At 35.0% G+C, this 21,847-nt stretch overlaps 1 protein-coding gene across 2 annotated transcripts in view; it reads left to right on the top strand.

Moving 5' to 3' along the window:
* The window catches only part of nlgn4xa (neuroligin 4 X-linked a), a 99,174-nt gene that overhangs the window by 7,506 nt on the left and 69,821 nt on the right, over positions 1-21,847 (top strand). Inside the window, exons 3-4 of one of the 2 annotated variants that reach the window (XM_058772279.1) lie at positions 11,226-11,285; positions 20,741-20,893. In XM_058772279.1, the coding sequence (XP_058628262.1) occupies positions 11,226-11,285; positions 20,741-20,893 (213 nt within the window). The remainder of the gene's footprint in view (positions 1-11,225; positions 11,286-20,740; positions 20,894-21,847) is intronic. The other variant, XM_058772283.1, reaches the window with a different exon arrangement.

Below are 21,847 nucleotides of genomic sequence, written 5' to 3'. Positions count from 1 at the left end.
AGTACCAAAAGTAAATTTCCTTGTTTATGTCAATGCACTGTTTTATTATTGTTGTACATAATACTTGCAATACCTCTGAAGCAACTTACAATACATTACACCTACTGAACCTACTGAAATCCAAGCAACACAACTGTAGCTGTATAACTTTACAACACTGCTTTAACAAAAAAGCAAAACAGCAAGACTTATTTGACATTAAAACAAAAATTTCAAAAATGCTGTCTAATCGCTCTTGTGGTACTTTGATGTCACACACACAGAACGGTCTGTGCAGTGCTGCTTCAAGTCCAACGCCTATTTTGTTTTATTTGGAGACACACAACAGTTCTTCTGTGGCTTTATAGGTAATATTTTCACGTACACAATTTAGCAAAATCAGACAATAGTGTGTCTAATATACACCACATTATTAACTTTTTATTATTGAATTGTTGTAAATAAATATCACATTCGCAACTGGTCAGTGTTCACAAAAATGCTGGGAAATCACTTCATGTAGCCCTACAAGAGTGATTACTGATAAACTGTCTGAAAAAAGAAAGTCACATTTTGGAGAAGAAAAAAAATCACCCACTGACTTTCAAAGCTGCTACATAGTAATGACTTTCTACTTTGAGGACCTTGATAGAAAAAGTAAATATTTGTCTTTCAAATGTAGTGAAGTTACTCAAGCAAAGTACAGATACTCAAAAAGTGTACTTAAGTACAATACTCAAGTAAATGTACTTAGTTACTGTCCGCCTCTGGTTATTAGTGAGATTTGGTCCCTATACTAAAGTGCCAAGATATCCCATTATATTTAGTTTGCTGGTAAAGCTCATGACTATCGAATCAAAGTAGTCATTTTCTGTGTGATTATGATCATCTCAAAAAAGTCCAAAAGCTTAGCTGGGTAGTCTACAATATATGTAACCCTGGACCACAAAACCAGTCTTAAGTTGCTGGGGTATATTTGTAGCAATAGCCAATAATACATTGCATGGGTCAAAATTATCCATTTTTATTTTATGCCAAAAATCATTAGGATATTAAGTAAAGATCATGTTCCATGAAGATATTTTGCAAATTTCTTATCATACACTGTAAAAAGTGATGTTGACTTAACTTAAAAAAAAAATTAGGAAACCTGTTAGCTTAAAGTTTTTAAGTAAATGATAATTAAAAAAAAAAAAAAAAAAAAAAAAAATATATATATATATATATATATATATATATATATATATATTATTTACTTAATAATTTTAAGGCAAGGGGTTTCTTCAGTTTTTTTAAGTTAAGTCAACTTATCACTTTTTACAGTGTAAATATATCAAAACTTATTTTTTTATTAGTAATATTCATTGCTAAGAACTTAATTTGGACAAATTTAAAGGCGATTTTCTCAATAGTTAGATTTTTTTGCACACTCAGATTCCAGATTTTCAAATAGTTGTATCTCGGCCAAATATTGTCCTATCATAACAAACTATGGTCAATTGAAAGCTTAATTATTCAGCTTTCAGATGATGCATATATCTCAATTTCAGAAAATTGACACTTAAGACTGGTTTTATGGTCCAGGGTCCAAATGAAGCTCTTAGCAATGCATATTACTAATCAAAAATTAAGTTTTGATATATTTGCGGTAAGAAATTTACAAAATATCTTCATGGAACATGATCTTTACTTAATATCCTAATATATATATATATATATATATATATATATATTTATAATTTTGACCCTGCATGTCCTGGCTACTGTAAATCTTACAGTATATTATATATCTTACTTTTTTATTTGAAAGTAGCTGTTATTTAATAGTAACAATTCACAGATAGCACTCAGCTGTTTGAGATTATTTGTCCTATAGTCTTGAATTGCATAATAGTGTGCTAAATTTAGCTTGGACACTGGACTGAAAGATTAAGGAAGAGAGATTAACTTGTAAATGAAAATCTCTTCTCTCAAAGAGTGGAGCAGCCATGTCTACATCTTCAAATTATCATTGTCTTATTATTGTGACATCATCATGATGAAACATTTTAAATTATTTAGCCATTTGAGGAGAATTTGTATCTTCACGTTATAATTCTTGCTGCTCAGTATATAGTGCTTTGTTATAATAGTATTTATATTGCGATCTGAAACCTAAAATCAATAATAGTTTTTTTATTTGGAATTTGAAATAATAATTTTTTTTTTTTTTTGGAGTAACTCCATGTTGCTGACCTGAAATCAAAGTTACTGTATTACTCTGAGTCTATGACTGTTGCTGCACCAGTGTGCAGTAAATTTCTAACAGAATGTGTCAGCATATTGTGACAGCCCGCAGTTTTGCTTAAAAAAGTCCCTTTTGTGATGTTGATGTTGAAATTGAATCCTCTTTTGTGCCGTACTGAAGTCAGTCATCCCCTGTTAGCTTTCAAGCGCTAACCGCCCATCATGCTTCGGCTCTCCAAATTGCCCTTTTCAAAATCCTGTGTAATATGGGACCATCCTGGCATTTTTGACTCAAAGAGGGACTTGCTCTGCAGTTGTGGCACTGCTGAAGCAGGATGACAGATATAAAAAAGCCCTTTAGTGCAAAGACCATAGACCATATCAAAAGAAAAAGCATAGCGTTCAAGGCTAGAATTGAAAACCGGGATCACCACTTCCTGATCTGTAGAAAACAGGTTAGAGACACATAAATTCTCTTTGTGTTTTAGTTGCCTGCTTCTTTTGTTAGCTAGACGCACAAAAGAGACTGCAGTCTGTTAGTGACGGAGTCAGCTTTATCTCTCAGTGCAGTTACGAGTGAAGGCTGTGGAGGTGGCATCCTGTTTTGTTGTGAATTAATCACAATGAATGCTTTAGCCTGAAGGGACGGTCTGGGTGAAGAGACAATGCAGGCTCCCTTCCACTCTTTAATTGGGAATGCTAACCAATTTAATTTCTATTGGACTATTCAAAAAACCCATTCAGAGAAACAGAAAGATGTTGAAAAGAGGCAGTCACAACAAATCAGTGCTTGTTACCCTCATTGTCTATCTCAGTGGGTGGACTTCTTTAACCTAACATCTGAAATCCAGTCTTGTTTTAAGATAATTGAGATCTACTCATAGAGTGCAAATGGGGAACTGACACCTATGAGCATGTACTGTAATTAATACTCACTGTTCTTCCTTAGCCTGTAAGCCTATATATGCATATTAGTGGCCAAGACTAGTTGTTACACTTTTATTTTTAGTTAATACTTATTTTATTTTATTTTGTTATTTTATTTTTATTACTGTGTATATGCACAAACCCTTTTGTGACAAAATTCCTCTCTTAGGTGAGGTTTATTTCAACATCTATCTATCTATCTATCTATCTATCTATCTATCTATCTATCTATCTATCTATCTATCTATCTATCTATCTATCTATCTATCTATCTATCTATCTATCTATCTATCTATTTCAAACTGGCCTTTTTGCCTGTTTGGTGGCATAACAATCTGATAAAAAATCTTTTGTCTGTTCTTCTTTGATGACAGCCTTCTCCAGCTGATATCGACTTTATAAGCATGTGCAATACTCGCAATAATTCATTATCTGGCATCATTTGAGAATGTTCCAAATAACTTTAATGGAAGCAACAAAATCTGACCAAGCAGTTCACATATTGTCAAATGTGCTGATTTGATAAGTGACCTAGAAAAGGGAACTGTCATATAAATATTTCTTATTTAAAGTCATAACATTTATTTCTCTTTTGAAATCATAAAACTTTTTCACCTTGAAGTTGTATTTTGAATCCCAGACTTTCAATGTCATCTCAAACTTCTTCACGCCACTAAATATATCTCAGAATACATCTCAGAAGCTGCCGATCTCCTGGGATTGTCAGACACAACAGTCTCTAGAGTTTGGAGGAAAAAAAAAAAAAATCAGATGAGCAGCAGTTGCTGGTGAAATTGCTTTGTTAATGAGAGGGTTTGACAGAGAATGTCTAGAATGGTTCACGCTATCAGGAAGGTGGCAATAACTAAAATAACAATGTATGACAAAAGTGCTATCCACCTTGAACCTTTAAGTGGCTGGCCAGAGGATCAGGCAAACAGCAGATTCCTCCGTCAGCTAAGAACAGGAGGCTGAGGCTATGCTCGCCAAATTGGACATTAGACGATTGGAAAACATCGCTCTGTCTGATGAATCAAGATTTCAGATGCGATACAGATGGTAGGGTAAGAATTAGGTGTTAACCACATTAATTCATGGATCCATCCTGCATTTTTTTTTTTTTTTGGTTCAGGCTGCTGCTGCTGGTAAAATGTCTTGAATATTTTCTTGCCACATATTAGTCTTTTTGAGCATCATTTAAATTCCACATCCAACCTGCTGTGGTCCTGCATCCTTGCTGACCGTGTGCATCTCCTTATGGACCCACACAGTCTACCCATTTTCTAATAGTTCATTCCAGCATGATAACATGCCATGTCACAAAGGCTGGTGATGTCATTGAGTTTAGTAGAATGGTCTCCTGGGAATGGCATGAATGTGCAGCCGATGCTAATGTGTGATATCCTCATGTCAGTATGGACTAGACTCTCCAAGGAATGTTACCGGTTGTTAAATCCATTCCATCAAGAATTCAAGCCAGTTAAATTAGTTGTTAGAATTTAAAGGATTAGTTCACTTCCAGAATAAAAAAAATAAAATAAATAATTCTAATAATTTACTCATGTCATCCAAGATTTTAATGTCTTTCTTTCTTCAGTCGAAAATAATTTAAGGTTTTGAGGAAAACATTCCAGAATTTTTCTCCATATAATGGACTTCAATGGGAGCCAGCAGGTTGAAGGTACAGTTTCAATGCAGCTTCAAAGGGCTCACAATCCCAACCGAGGAATAAGGGTCTTATCTAGCAAAACGATCTGTCATTTTCTAATATATATATACTTTTTAACCACAAATGCTCGTCTTGCACTAGCTCGACTTCACGCATTATGTAGTCGCATTGGAAAGGTCACAAATGACGTATGCGGAAGTACTGACCCAGTGTTTACAAAGCAACAAAGCAAACGTGCAAAGAAAGTCAAATGCCCTTTACAAAAAAAGTTGAAGGAGAAAATGAGATGGAGTTTTTCACTCTACCCTACCTTTTTGAACCGGAGTATACAGATGAAGAACTAACTGCAAGTTCATTCGTTTCTTATATAATGCGGAAAGTCATGTTTCACAGATCTAGTGCAAGCATTTTTGGTTAAAAAGTATATAAAACAATGTTTTTTTAATAAAACACTTTATTTTAGTGTCTTTTTACTAGTTGCTTTTTAGCATGCATATTACTAGAATATTAGCCATTTATTAGTAGTAATTAGGCACACATTAATGCCTTATTCTACATAACTAATCCTACCCAATACCTAAACTGGTCCCACTTTATATTAGGTGGCCTTAACTACTATGTACTTACATAACATTTATGTGTTACCAAAAAAATGACAGATCATTTCACTAAAGACCCTTATTCCTCAGCTGGGATCATGAAGCTGCATTGAAACTGCAATTTGGACCTTCAACCCATTGGCTCCCATTGAAGTCCAGTATATGCAAAAAAAATCATGAAATCCTCAAAAAAAAAAAAAAAAAAAAAACTTGATTTCTTTTTTACTGAAGAAAGAAAGACAAGAACATCTTGAATGACACGGGGGTGAGTAAATTATCAGGACATTTTTATTCTGAAAGTGAACTAATCCTTTAAAACATAAATAAAATAACATATGGTAATATGGTTCTTGTAAGGTGAATCTTTGAGGTACCTCATACAGTCACGTATGACCATCTCTCATTTTGCGTCCCACTGTGGCTTTTAATTTGTTGCTGTCAATCACCTATGAATAATTGGCTATTTCTTGTGGTTAATGTGTTTTGTGTGAAACCTTTATTTGAGCTGTGGGGATAGTATCGACCGCTGGGTAATGAGATGTCCTTTGAAGCTCAGCCCAAAAAAAGTGTTCAAAGCTAGTGTAACTTAGTTCCTCATATTCTTCAGGTTGAATTATTAATGAATATAATGTAATGAGCTTCTGAACTAAGGGATTAATAAATGTGCTTCGTACATGCTAAAAATACTGATTCAACCTGTGCTGAGGAGAAAAAGAAAAAGTGCATTCATTTTTTAATAGTCAAACCTGGGCACACATGAGTGGAGGGTATCCCTGTGAATTTTTTTGTGGTATGCATATCACAACCATATTAGTGTCAAGGTTTCAACACTCATCCTGATTATTTTTCTTTAAAAAATGTTCTAGAATGAAAGTGCAAATCAGGTTTCCAGTTATGAAATAGGACAAGTCTTATTTTGTGTGGAATCTTGCATTTGGTTAATAGCACATCAAAATCATCGAGATGAACATTTAGCTGTTAAAATTGCTTTTGCGACCTCTGAATGAAATTCTCCTCAGTCTTGACATTAATTAAATAATTTTATGTAAGCACATCAAGCTAATCTGTCTAAGCCAATGCAACCATAACATCACTTATGCAGTCATTTGTGTAAGCTAATGCTGAAAGACTCTAGGACAGTGAATAAACATTTTTTAGAATAATTCAGTATTTTAAGCTAAATAAGCTTGCAGCTAGTAACTAGTAGGGTCAACTTCGGGTAATTTTCTGTATACTTATAGTTATTAATTTACGTATAAAAAATAGCAGGTACTGTACAGCGGCAATGAAACTGTAAAACACATTTTTGCATACGTATTTGCCTATCTGTCAAAACTATTATATCAAACACTATTTAGAGTTTTTTTTTTTTTTCAAACCACAGACAGCTATGGTGCATACATAAATAACAATATAGAACATGACACCAATTCAAATATTATTCAGTTAGATATGAATCATTGGCAAATTAAACTGTTTATTCATTTTGTGTGTAGGAATGTTATGTTGTGGGTTTGAGTTTAGTATACCTATAGGTTGACATGCAATGCAGTGTAAAAACTGGAATAACACAGCAGTGTGTAGGGCAGTATATCTCCTTCCTCTGACAGGAAGTCAGATGAGTGGAAAGACAGGGGTAAGTGTCTGTGGAACCGGTCAACCGTAGAAAGCAAATGTCATAGAACTTCACTGCTAGACACATATACCTATGCCCAATTACATAGTGTACACACAAAATGTACATGTGACCACATGGTTTGGTGTACCCCCTTTTTTAATGTTCCAGAGCAGTGGCAGCATGAGTGCATTTGGAATATCTGCTTTGCCCTTTTTAAATGAATGTCCAGTCTAACAGATTGTGTGTGAGCTTTGTGGGCATATTGCTGGTTATGTACTAAGAGTAATTGCACACAAATCCAAATGTGCAAATATATTGGACTTATATTTAAAGAAGACTTTTGCATGCAGTAATACAAAATGTTATCCTTGTTTGCTGATGTAGCTGAATACAAGGAGCACTTTTTTAGAATACATGTCAAAATATTTATTGGAATGCCTGTTGGATATTCATGAATCCATTTCAGAAAGATATGAATTCACAAATAACAAACTGAAATGAAGACAGGTGCAATTTAATACACTTTTCTGGATTTTGGCCTTTCTATGGAGACATGTCTTAGATTACATGCATGGAAAGCACTGTTGTATTACTCATGTAAAACAATTCTGGTTAGACTATATATAAACTTGGATATATTTTGCATGCTATCAAAATTTGACATGTCTTCATACAGACAAACTTTAATAATTCAGGGAGTGTGAGTGGACATTTCTGTGGACCTTTAATAATGCATTATAACTTAATCAGTTTAATTATTAGCAAATCTTTAATTATTTATCTGTTGATTCACATCATTAATAAGCATGGTCCATTGTCAATTTCTTTTCCACCAGGTCAATACTGCCATAGCTCACCTTTAGATTAATTACTGAGTCACCAGGGCAGTACTACAGGTCTAACATCTTTGGGTTTGATTTATTAAAAATCTACCATTCTCATCCTTTTATGACGAGATTCCAAACAAATGAAAGTGATTTGTCTTATCCAAGGCACAATCCTGGGCCGTAACTACTATATATATTGAGGTGGACATGTCTCACCCAATATTTAGATTTAGAGTTTGATAATTGTAAGTTTTCTCACGATTGATTATTGAACTTTAACATCTCCTGGCATTTTGTATATTTTATATCCTTGGCACAATCCCTAATTACTAGAAATTGCCAGCAATTATTAGCTAAAAGAGAAAGCAAACAAAGGAACAGCTTCCCTTATAACAAGTCAATTAAATTGCCTGAGGACCTGAGGTTAACGAAAATGTCCTAGTTAGCAATGTCATGCTTGGTTTGATTTCTCAGTGTGTTAAAATAAGAATCAATTTCAAGATTAATACTTTAGGCCTTGATACCTAGCCAGAAGTCTTTACTTTATAATATTTATCTTGATAACACTTTAGAATAGGGAACACTTATTAACTTATTAACTTATTAACTACGACTTTTCCCTCAACAAATTCCTAATTTGCTGCTTATTAATAGTTAGTAAGGTAGTTGTTAAGTTTATGTATTGGGTAGGATTAGGGATGTAGAATAAGGCATTAATATGTGCTTAATTACTACTAATAAATGGCTAATATTCTATTAATATGCATGCTAATTAGCAACTAGTTAAGAGACCTTAAAATAAAGTGTTACCTTTATCTTTAGTAAATCATTAATTTTTTTTATATGATGCTGACTAAACAGATCAGTACTTTGTTACAAAATGATCTGAAAATGCATTGAAGCATAAATGTAGACTAAATCAACTAATGATCTTAAGTATTATACAAATAATATTTGTTAATGCTAATGACAGTTATGAAGTATTATCAGATTGTTATTTTCAAATGTTCACTTCTTATGTAATTCAGTAAAATGGGAGAAAATAATACGTTAAATGTGAAATTGTGAAGTAGATTTGCAAGGCAAACATCTAAAATGTTCAGCATAACAGATTTAACGCCATCAAATTCACCAACTATTTTTATTTGAAAAACAAGAAGAAAATGACAATATTAATATTAGGTAACTGGATGTTAAACATTTATGAAAAAGTAGTATGAGAAAGAGTGTAAATTAATGTCACATTTTTTGGAATTACATATTCAGTATTTTTCTTCCAATGTTGGCTCAAGTTTAAAGGTTGTTCCTTAAACCTCCCTGAGCAAACAAGAAGAAAAAGTGACAATAAAAGGCCAACATCAGGCCAAATTCACCTCAGAGCAGAAGTGTTTACTCTACTGATCAGTGGTTTACTCACGGACCGATCTTAGTCACACAACAGCAATATTAAACAGCACAATGTATCCAGTAAGAAACGTTTGAATTTGATGTGGAATACTCTAAAATGAACCACAAATGTATGATTTTAACTAGTTTAAAGCAAGATGAAACAGTGCTGACATTCTCAACATTTACAATACTAATACAAGCATGTTGTTACTTTTTAGCATGGTAGTAAAGATATATTTTTGTCAATTATATATATATATATATATATATATATATATATATATATATATATATATATTTGTCACTCATTTTATAAATGTTACTGTTGTTAATGTGAATTTACATTTACTTATGTAAATTATGTATGTCTACTTATATTAACTCATTCCTAACCCCCATCTATAGAACTTGGCACAGGTCCCACTGCTCTCATATGTTAGTCTGGAGCCATGCAACATACACTTTTGTGGCTGGAAATACATACTGTAAAGCTGCACCACTGCAGAGCTTTGTATAATACAAGCCTCTTTAGGAGGGTTGTACAAAAGAAGTCATTACTCAGAAAGAACCATGTAAAAGGATCTGTGCAGTTTGCCAACATTCATAACACTGATGCATTAGTGAAGGGAAAGATTTAGAGTCCAGGACAGAGCTGTTTAGCTAGAAGTCAAACATATCTGTGTGATGCAAACCTAACAATACACCACACAGAGCACAGCATACATAAAATGAAGTATGGTGGTGGAAGTATCACGCCATAGGGCAACTTTTCATCAGCAGGGACAGAACATCTTATTACAAGAAAGAAAAATGGATGACACAATGCAGAGAAATAATGCAAGAAAATATAATTTGACTTGATATAAACGGAATCTTTTAGAAAATCAGTAACTCTAATTCCATGTTAGGCTACATAACCTAAAAATATCTAAATGTCGGAATTGACATATGCTAATATTACATCTCTCTCGTTTTGTCAACAATATTGTATTACCTTCCAGCTTAATACATTTTGAGTGTACCTTAATACATTCTTACCGTATTTGTAAGAAGAATTTGGTAAAGGTACATACACGGTGGAACACTATCTCTGCAGAAAAACAACTCTCTTTTTCTTTTTTTAAGACTCAACATTTACTGTTGGGTCATCATTCATAGAGGAAAGGGGAAAGGAGAGAGAAATGCAGGCTAGCACGGTTGCTAATCATTGGACGTCCAATCATGCCAGTCATTTATTATATTAAAAAGTCTAGCCTTTAGGCTGAGACTACTGCACTGTATTATTAATATCATATATTGTGATAAACCCAAACTAATAAAACAAAAGAAGACAATAGAAGTGTATAAGTATTCAGGATCTATTCGTGATCACCTCTTGGCAAAGTTATTACATGTCTTTTTTCTACAGTCCAACCTCATAATCCCTGTTGTGTGGTGCTTATGACCCAGCAGGGTGGGTGTGTTGTTCACACTCTAGTGATTAACATGCTACTTGCTTTTGTTTATACAGCTTGACATCCCACAATTCTCTGTTAACTGAAGAAATATTGGAACCTGCATGAACTCTCAGTGTGAGCCAATGTTAACACACAGTGCTGCATATGTAATGAGCCAAGGTCATTTACAGAAACACCAGAATCCTGATGCTCATTTTGTATTTGCTTAAAGCAAGTTTGATTTATTTTTTAGGCACTTTATTCTCCCCCTCATTTGCACACCAAAATGCAACACTACTGAAGATTATGATTCATATTATTATGTGTATTTTATAATAGTAAAAGTAATTATCTACAAAATGTATTTATTCATTTAGAAATATATTTCCCAGCTGTAATGACTAATCCCCTTTGTGTTACAAAAGTTGTTTTCAGCAGACATGCTTCAAACTTGAAATAAATCATTTTGGAAATGATTTTCATTTAATATGTACGCTGCTGTTTTAAAATCTGTTCCCCCATTTATCCTCTTTACTTTTCCCCTGTTGTTGACAGTAGGAGCCAACACAGTCAAAGGCGATGATTTCACCAATAATGAGGGTGGCGAAAATAAAGGTATTTTTTCCATCTTTTTTCAATTTTTTAACAACAACAACAACAACAAAAAAATTCCAGCCTGAAACCTGCATGAAAGCGAAATCAATTTTTTTCCTGTAATGAATTCTTTAGATTTATTTAATTTTGTTCTTGCCTTTTTTGGCCATCGAAGTGCACCATCATAAAGCACATCTTTTTGACACCTCTTTCCTCTTTGGAGATCCCTAGCACAGAGCTGAAGGACTGTGTGAAAAGGCTAAAGTTTGCCTCTGCAGAAAATACAAGAACATCCATAAAATAACACTTGTTTCCACATAAACATTACCTTCTCCCAGTGCTGCAAAGTGAAAGATGGTCGACGAAAGTCTGCATGCTTTTTTCCTCTCCTCCTCAAAGAAAAGATTAAACAGTCATGTTTCCCTCTTTTTTCTCAGTTTTGCCATTATTTTTCCTTCATTGCCCGGTGAAGCATGAGCACTAACCTGTGTTGTTTTGACAGTGGAAATCTGTTCATTTGTAACTCCTGTCAGATGCTGTGTTGAAGAAACTCTTCTCGCTGTAATATTAATGGCTTGCTCTTTTGCATTCCATTATACTTGGACAAATAATATTTTGTTAGGCACAACGTATTATAAGGTGCCAAGAAAGGGTAATCTTGGATGTATGTCATATACGCAGTCATCAAATTGTAAAAAATAAATAAATAAATACATAAAAAATACAGGACAATAATGTTATGTAATGGAATGTCTTTAAACTGGAATCAAGAAAACATCATACCTTCTGTTGTCTTCTTTTTAAAGAAAGTCAAATGTTGCACTTGTACCATTTTGCTTGAAAAAAATCACAAACTTGAGCTTGTGTTGTGCAGCTCATATTGTGTTCTAATTGGCCAGTTGCCATTATTTAGTTGATAAATTACCATACGTAGATAACTGTAATATTTAATTTCCATTAAAAGTTGAATATAAAAAACAACAACAACGGTCACACTTTGTTTTAAGGTCCAATTCTCACAATTAACAAACCATTAACTACAACTTTTGCCTCAATGAAGTCCTAATTTTCTGCTTACTGATAGTTAGTAAGGTAGTTGTTTAGTTTATGTATTGGGTAGGATTAGGGTAGAATATAGTCATGCAGAATATGTGCTTTATAAGCTATAATAAATAGGCAATGTGTTAATAATAGCCATGCTGATAAGCAACTAAAGAGTTACCAAAACAACATTATCCATCTAAAGGGGATGTATGGTGATTAGTGATTTTACAGAGGGGATGCTTTTAGTCTTTTTTATTTTTTATTTTTACAATTTTCTTCAACAAGGGGGATTCCATCCCCCCGCATACCCCCTCCATTCGAGCACTGCGTAGGCTATACGTCTCAAAGAAACACAGAGGCAGGTCAGTTAAGCATATGATAATTGAATTGATCTGTATTGGGCACAGGATGTAGTGGTGTCTCTTGACACGTCTGATAAATTGCTGTAGTGGATCTGACTGTGGTTTGTGGCTGCCGAGGAGTCAGCTGTCATGATCTCTGAGTGATGTGTGCGATCATTGATTGCTGCTATCCAGACATGTTGTACTTTCTGATTGCCCTCTGATACCTGTATCTGTATGGAATAGAGCAAACACGTGTTTGTAGCCAGCTGGGAAAATACTACAAGAAACATTTTTTCAGATCTTATTTTTGCTCTTTTACAAGGATCAGCTTGAGCAATAATCTGTATACTATTGCTCACAAAGTTTGTTGAAATAGCTGGCATTCCTCTTGCGAGGAATGGTAAAATTGTCAACATCAACAGTTAATTTAAAAAAAAAAAAAAGTAGTTCCCACACAACAATCAAATTCTGTCATCATTTACTCACCCCTATGCCATTGTAAACATTTCTTTCATCTACAGAATATAAAATAAGATATTTTGAGGAATATTGACTTTGATCGTACGGACAAAAAACAGAGAAAAAAAGTCATACCAATCCCAATAACTGCTTTCTAAATGTAGTTTAGGTCAGACTGCAGTTTGGGGACCAATTCTCTCTTTTAACTGTTAACTATGACTTTTGCCTCAATAAACTGCCAATGTGCTGCCTATTAATAGTTAGTAAGGTAGTTGTTAAGTTTAGGTATTGGGCAGGATTAAGGGATCTAAAATATGGTCATGCAGAATAAGGCGTTAATATGTGCTTTATAAGTACTAATAAACAGACAACATGCTAGTAATATGCATGCTAATAAGCAACTAAATAGTGAGAATTTATTTATAATTTTCTCATGCGCCATATAGCTTAGCGATGTTGTAATGTTCACCATGAGCAATTGACAAAGTCTTTATTTAGCCTGGACGCATGTTTTCTACTTGCCAATTATTTGTGTATGGTGGTTCGTGTATAATTGAAAAGATTGCTTAAGGCACAAGGTATAATCTAAAAAATGCATACATTTCGGGGAATCATGTTTCTCATCAGTGAACTGGTAATTAAAGGAAAATATTTAATAATAAAAATATCAGCTATATAATGAATAGTCTTGGATTTTGGACTGAGTTGTCCAGATGGCATATTGACATGTACAAATGCCTATTTAATCTCTGCATTTTGAAATCAGGCTGCCTTAAAAAGAAACAGTGTTGATACCTATAGTACCTCCACCAAACACTTCTTGTTCTGAAGAGACAAAGATGGTGTTTTCAGAAGGGCAGGATCGATGCTCTCTGTCTGTGCGAACATCTGCAGTGGAGATGAATTACTCTTCCTGGCTCCCTTGAGGTTGTACCTATGCCATAAGACTCCCCTGCAAAATCACCCTACAGCAATGCACCAGCCTCCGCAATTTCCTGCCACCTTTAAAAACTCACCCAGAAAGACTCTTTAAATGCATAGAAATGAAAGAGAAAGCTGTTCTTTCCATCTGAAGTCCCTTTAAAAGGATGACACTCTTTAGACTCAGCCTGTACAGAAAGAAAGAGCTTTAGTTTGGAAATGAACGAGTGAAAGAATATCACTTGTCAACCATGCCTTAATTGGTTAACATGGGCTCTGAATGAAGGGCCCACGGCATTACTTTAACAGCTTTATTAAAGGTTGATGTTGAAAGCTTACATTTGAGACCCAGTAGCAGTACATGAATATCAAATATGGTGCATGTCCAGAAGCCACGGTTGACTTCAGCTTGATGTGAGGCCAATAATCGGCATACAATTGCCTTTAATGATATATTACAGTTATGTTTTCGCTGGCGTGCCTGCCCTGTATTGCTGTGCATTACAATACTGTGTTACAGCTGAACAGACTGACTGAACAGCTCAGCATTGTACAGACTGCATGGTCATTAACAGCCATCCTTCCCTACTAACACTTCTGGGAATAGATTATTCAAAAATGAAAATTCAATCATTATTTTCTTATCTTTCAAAACCTGTATGACTTAGTTTCTTCTGTGGAACACAAAGATATTTTATTTATTTATATTTTAAAAAATGTAAAATGTTATGGCAAAAGTAGAATTTTTTTTTTATATGTGTGTGTGTGTAGCATTGTGTATATATACATGTATATTAATTAATTTATACTTATTTATATGTAAGTTTGGGGTCAGTTTAGTATTCAGTTCAAAGTTTCTTTTGGTAACACTATACTTAAAGCCTTTATGTATAATCATTATAACAGTAGTTTTAATGCATTAATTATGCCTTGTAATATACCTTATAAGGCATTGTACAGTCTCATGAATAATTGAAGTGTTCATTTGCAAAAACAGATTTTCAAAAATCATGTTTTTCATTGTGCATTCCAATTAATCTCAGTCAAACTGCTGTTGGGTTTTTTGATTAGGTTAAAAAATGACTAAAAAGTTAGCTAATTAACACAATAAAAACATGATAACACACAAAAAAAAAAAAATAAAATAAAAAGAAAGAAATTATATGGTTTTGCAAATAAACTCTTCAATTGTAACCACAGTTAGTACATTATAACACTTATCAATTGATTGTTACATTATGCATTTTAAATTTGACTTTGGTTATAATCATTTATGACAAGATATAATTACAACACACATTATGAAGAAAAAAATATATAATGTATTATGCCCTTCAATAACCCTTTATAATGCATTATACATAAAGGCTTTATGTAAAATGTTACATTTTTTTTTCATGTAACACTGCAGAGTGGATTAATGGCTGCTAAAAATTCATCTTCACATCACAGGAGTAAATTACATTTTAAAATATATTCTAATAGACAATTACAATGTATTATTTGGAATTGTAATAATTTTGACAATACTACACATTTTACTGTATTTTTGATCATATAAATGCAGCTTTGGTGAGCATAAGAGACTTCTTAAAAAGCCAGTACATTCTGCTAAATATCTCCTTCTGTGTTCCATAGTAGTCACACAGGTTCAGCATGACACAAGGATGAGAAAATGCTGACAGAATTTAAATTTTTGGGTGAACTATTTCTTTAATAAGAACTGTTGAGTCTAATGAAGAATTCAGCTCTTTCTCTCTCGTTCTTGCTCTGTATAAAGATGAGTAATGTGTGCAGTGCTGTGCAGCACATGAGGGAATATATTATCCTCCTCGGCCTGTCCTGGCAATGATGAATGTCCAGGGTGTGTGCACTGCGGAGTCACCCCCACTCACTCTCTCCTTTCGTTCCTTCCTCCCTTCCCTTTTCTCTCTATCTCTCTGACACTCTTGCTCTCTATATCTTTTCCTTTTATTTTATTTCTGTCTTTCATGTTCTCGCATCCTCTTTACCTGTGTCTTCTTGTCACTGCACAGTTCCACAGATTAAACAAGAAGGGGAACTTGTATAACATCTAAGCGGTGAAACTCTTGGCACTGACAGGATGGGGTCAAAGTGGACGCCTAAAGGGCCGTTCACACTGGAAACATTCTTGCATCTGCCTGGGTTGTTCTTCTATGTAAACATGCTCTAGAAGGATTATGAGTAACTGAATGAGTAACTAACACAACTACTACCAGGAATGGATAAGGAAATAAAGTGGATAAGATGCATAGAATGTAAGTGATTAATTTGGTTGTTGCTATGGCAGAGTTAAGTCATCAAATGGACTAAAGATAAACTGTTGGTTCCATGAACTAATAAGGTGAAGCTCATTTACTCATTTAACAAGCAAATTAAAGATTATTTGTTCTTATTTACTGATAATAATAGCTATGCAACCACTTTGGATTACTTGTATTACTGGACGTCTTTATTAACTTTTTGAAACTTGAAAGTTTTGGTTGCGTGGACTGTCAATGCATGGAGTCTCATGAGAGAATATGAAAAATGTCTTCATTTGGGTTTATAAGGGTTTGGAACACATAAAGGATGAGTAAATGATGGCTGAATTTTCATTTTAGGGTTAAGTAAACCTTTAACCATAAAGTTTGTTTGCAACAAGGAAAAGCGAATAACTCCATAATATCTGTAAATTTTCATATAGTCCTATAACATACAACTTTTTATAAACAAACTCATACAAATGTGCAAGTTTAAAGTAGTGTTGCGCAAACTGTAGAGTATTGCAGTAGTAACTCAAAGTGGTTAAATCCCCATGGAGTGCATAACTGATGAAATGTACCGTGAATTACTTTTCTTTTGACAAAAGCTGAACAATTCCATTCAGCTTTTAAAAATGAGATGTTTGGTTCCATTCCTCTGTGACAGCAGTAGCTGTTTTTGCATGCAAGAACTCATTCTGGGTGAACAGCCCCCAACTCATCAATCCCAAGGGCCAACATGTTTGCCAAGTTCGCAGGTTTCCAATGCCAGTTGAGTTTCAACACACCTGGGATGCAAAATGTGCATATATGTGCTGCCTTCTCTGCTAACAGCCCCTCCAATGTGTCTCCTTGATCTATGGGTTTCACTGTGAAGAGCCTTAAGATGTGTATCGGCATCTACTTTAAACAAGTTCATGGCAGCACTCCATTCTCGTAATGTGTTTCTGGTTAGTTCTCCTTCCAATGGCTGTGGCGATGAAGGATTTAAATTGTTTTCTTGGAAGGAACCCACAAAATTAGTACCTAAACTGCTTCTACTGGGTCAAGTTTGTCAGATAAGATTCTCTATAATAGATCTCTCCAATTACGTGGGTGGAAAGTTTTGCCAGCGTTGGTAGTAATGGGTCAGGATAGGTAATCCTAGACCTGTATAAAAGGGTAAAACATCAACACAATGCTTGTGTAACATCGCCACTAAACAAGAAGCCCTTGCGCAGCTATTAGTCTGCCTGGTTGAGAGGCAGAGTATTAGACAGGAGGTTCTGGCCTTGCTGATGGTCCAGCGCAATAAAGGCGCTGCAACGCTGAAAGTTGTACACCAGCAAAGAGCTGCAAAATAGATGCACTCGCATTAGTGCGCTGCCTGGCGCCCACTCAGAACCCGACCGAGATTAATCACCTGTCACGACGGGTTGTTTTCCAGCTCTCCCTCTCTTTCTCTTTCTCTCTCACTCTGTTTCCCTCTCTCTCCTTCTCTCTGTTTTCCTTTGCGGGGGAGAACGATACACAGACTTGCCTTTAATTCTGCTCGCCTGCCCACAGGCACTGTAGGATTGTGCCAGCGCTGCAGCAGACCACGCTGGGTGTGTGTGTATGTGTCTGCATGTTTGTGCACCACCTCTATGCAGTTAATGAAGCCATATGCAACAGAAACCAATAATCAAAGTACAGTGAGGTGGCTTTGGCTGAATACCAATTACTCTGGGTTTTACGCCGTACCCCTGTTGGACTCCACTCCAGTCTGAGAAGCCAACAAGGGCGTTTCTAATGCAGATGTACCACTCCCACAAAGAGGAGGCTGTTTGCAGTGAGTGTGTTAACGGAGGTGGATGCAAACAGACACACACACACCGAATGTCATAACCCCTTTTTGAAGCCATTAGCTCTCATTCAATCAGCTGTTTTGAGCAGGCTGAGGAAGCTGTTTGATGAAATATTAGTATACACATTACCCTAATAAGAGTAACAGTGCAAACCACAGAGCATTAAAACACACTTAATTAAAGATGCACACTGAAAAAAAACAACAAAAAAACGTGTCATGACTGTAACCAGTTGAGTTGAGTCTTTGAATCAATTTTAAGTATTTGTTACATAGGTGTTTTTGTGAACTTTCAGAAAAGTTAACTGTCTTCAAGGAACAGTTCACCCACAAATGAAAATTCTGATTTCATTTAATCACCCATATGCCATTCCAAATCTGTATGACTTGCTTTCTTCTGTGGAATGTATATATAAACACTCACCAAACTACTTTATTAAGTACACCTTGCCTGTATCGGTTTGCATTCAGAACTGCCTTAATTCTTTGTGGCATAGATTCAACAAGGTGCTGGAAGCATTCCTTAGAGATTTTAGTCCATATTGACATGAAAGCATCACACAGGTGCTGCAGATTTGTTGGCTGCACATCCATGATGCGAATCTCCCATTACACCACATCCCAAAAGTGCTCTGTTGGAGATCTGGTGACTGTGGAGGCTATTCGAGTTTAGTGAACTCATTGTCATGTTCAAGAAACCAGTTTGAGATGATCTGAGCTGCGTTATCCTGCTGGAAGTGGTCAGAAAGAGATGGACATGGTCAGCAACAATACTTAGGTAGGTCGTGGCATTTAAACATTGCTCAACAGGTACTAAGTGGCCCAAAGTGTGCCAAGAAAATATCCCCTACACCATTACACCAGCAGCTGCCTGAACCATTGATACAAGGCAGAATGTATCCATGCTTTCATGTTGTTTACACCAAATTCTGACCCTGCCATCTGTAAATCACAGAAGAAATCGGGACCCATCGGACCAAGCAACCTTTTTCCCATCTTCTATTGTCAATTTTGGCGATGCTGTGCAAATTGTAGCCTCAGTTTCCTGTTCTTAGCTGACAGGAGTGGCACTCGCTGTGGTCTTTTGCTGGTTTGATGTGTTGTGCTTTCAGAGATCTTGCCCTGCATATCTTGGTTGTAACGAGTGGTTATTTGAGTTACTGTTGCCTTTCTATCAGCTCTAACTTGTCTGGCCATTCTCCTTTGACATCTGGCATCAACAAGGCATTTTCGACCACAGAACTGCCGCTCACTGGATATTTTCTCTTTTTCTAACCATTCTCTGTAAACCCTAGAGATGGCTGTGCATGAAAATCCCAGCAGATCAGCAGTTTGTGAAATACTCAGACCAGCCCATCTGTTACCAACAACTATGCCATGTTCAAAGTTTTTTTTAAACCACCTTTCTTCCCCATTCCGATGCTTTGTTTGAACTTCAGCAGATTGTCTTGACAATGTCTACGTATGTACCTAAATGTAGGGTGACCATATGTCCTCTTTTTCCCGGACATGTCCTCTTTTTGGACCTAAAAAAATGCATCTGGCTGTGATTTCTAATTTGCCCAAAATGGCCGGGATTTGGCTTTTTCTTTCTACCAAATGTTGGTTTGCTCCCGCAAATATTCTAATGTTGAATATAATTTTTGAGCTGTTTTTGCATGGAATTGAGCTGATTTTAAACTGTTGCAGAACTGTTTAAACTGGTTAAAGGTGTGAAATATTGCATAAATTAAATCTGACGGAAATGCTTGTATTGAAACATTTTGCATTCTACCTATGACAAAACTGTGGTAGATGTTGCTTTGTGAATGATGGCCAATGGAAGCCTTTTAGCTGTGTTTATGATCAATCTGCACTGAATTGCTGTCATGTGATTGGCTGAACAGATATATGCGTTAACAAGCATAGGTGAACCTAGTAAAGTGGCCGTTAAGTGTAAATATAGGCTAGTGTTTTACAGCTTCCCTGAAGATGCATTCGTTGATATTATTGTTCATCGTCTGCAGTAAAAGCACTCGTCTAGAAAGTTTCAATGTGTGTTTTTATTGTGACTAAACAAAAGGACACATCTGTATCTACATTTGTTGTTATGTTCAAGACCATTAGATATCTGATGTGAAAAATCTATAGTCTGGTAAGCCTGCCTGCAATTTGTGAAATGTTATCAAAGACTTCCTCATCCTAGGGCTTCATGTCTCCTGTTTTATAATCAGCCTCCTACACATGTACTAATCAGGGGCTTTAATCAGAACAAGAGAGACCCACAAATAACCAACTGATCTGCAGCAATTATGGACTTCCCTGTGCATGAGCCACATCTTGAGGTGAATCTCGCTGAGGTAGGATTAGTTTCAATGAAAATGCACCTTAGTAATGGTATAAAAAGCAATTTAATTTGGGATATTTGTCTGATCTTCTCATTTGGGATTTTACTATTGGATTTGCTTGTCAAAGTGTAAAGCCTAATGTGTTCTACTGATGTTCATTTACTGAGAAAAACCGCCAGTGCTTTTGTCAGGCCACTAATAGTTGGTGAGAAAGGGTTGTTTAATCATCCTACAAATATAAAAGTGTTTACAGTATGTTCGAATTATGTTTTTTTTTTTTTTCTTCCTGCAGACATCCATGATGAGAATGGGCTGAGACCTGTTATGGTGTACATCCATGGTGGGTCCTACATGGAAGGTACAGGCAACATGATTGACGGCAGCATTCTGGCCAGCTACGGAAATGTAATCGTGGTGACCCTGAACTATAGACTGGGAGTGCTGGGTAAGTCATTGGTTTTTCATTAAATGGTGAATGGTTTTGATTATGGAATGTCTTGCTGACCTCCTGTTTTATATTCACCCTCCTACACACGTAATAAAGATATACACATGTGTTAAAGTGGCTCATGATCTTGGAATAGCTGAGAAATAAAAGGGTCATTGGCTTAAAAGTCACAGAATTTAAAATGAAGATTTCATTTTGTTTATTCGTTGAATAAAAAGAAGAGATATAATGTTATGTAAATAAGACCTATGCAGTTATGGTCATGAAATGCAAACACGATATTTATTATTTTCTTATGAATCTTTTTCCTGTTTGAAGAAGTCCCAAATGAGTTATGCTTCAGTGGTATTATGCTATTATAGTATTTATTAATATTTAGAAGGATCTTTTTTTTTTCCAGTTGTAGTTTACGTTCTAGTAATTTGATGTGCCTTTTGTCATTTCTATTTTATTTATTTTTTGGTAACACTTTAAGGACCAATTCTCACTATTATCTTTCTTCTAGCTTTTTCTGTATGGCCATATTTTAGATCCCTTAACCCTAGCCATACCCAAACTTAACAACTACTTTACTATTAATAAGCAGTAAATTAGCAGTTTATCAAGGGATTTTTTTTTTTTTAATTAGCTTTAATTTATATTTATTTTTGCTAGTAAATTTTGTACTTAAACTTATTTTAAGACAGTAAGGCAACATTTCATCTGTTTTAATTGGATCTATTTTCAGCTTTATTACAATTAAAACAATTTCAATTTAATAATATATTTAATGACTGATGTTGTTTTAAAAGCCAGTTATAGTTTATTTGTCTTTGCATCATGACCAGGCAAAATTGTCCTAATAAAACATAATGATTATCTTCCACAAACTCGAGTAGGACAAATTCAGTACTTTTAAATATGAGAAAGGAATGTTCCTGCATTGATATTAATCGAATTCAGAATTTGTGC

The sequence above is a fragment of the Onychostoma macrolepis genome, chromosome 01, assembly GCF_012432095.1.
Source record: "Onychostoma macrolepis isolate SWU-2019 chromosome 01, ASM1243209v1, whole genome shotgun sequence".
Classification (NCBI taxonomy): domain Eukaryota; kingdom Metazoa; phylum Chordata; class Actinopteri; order Cypriniformes; family Cyprinidae; genus Onychostoma; species Onychostoma macrolepis.
This window is presented reverse-complemented; position numbering and strand designations above follow the sequence as displayed.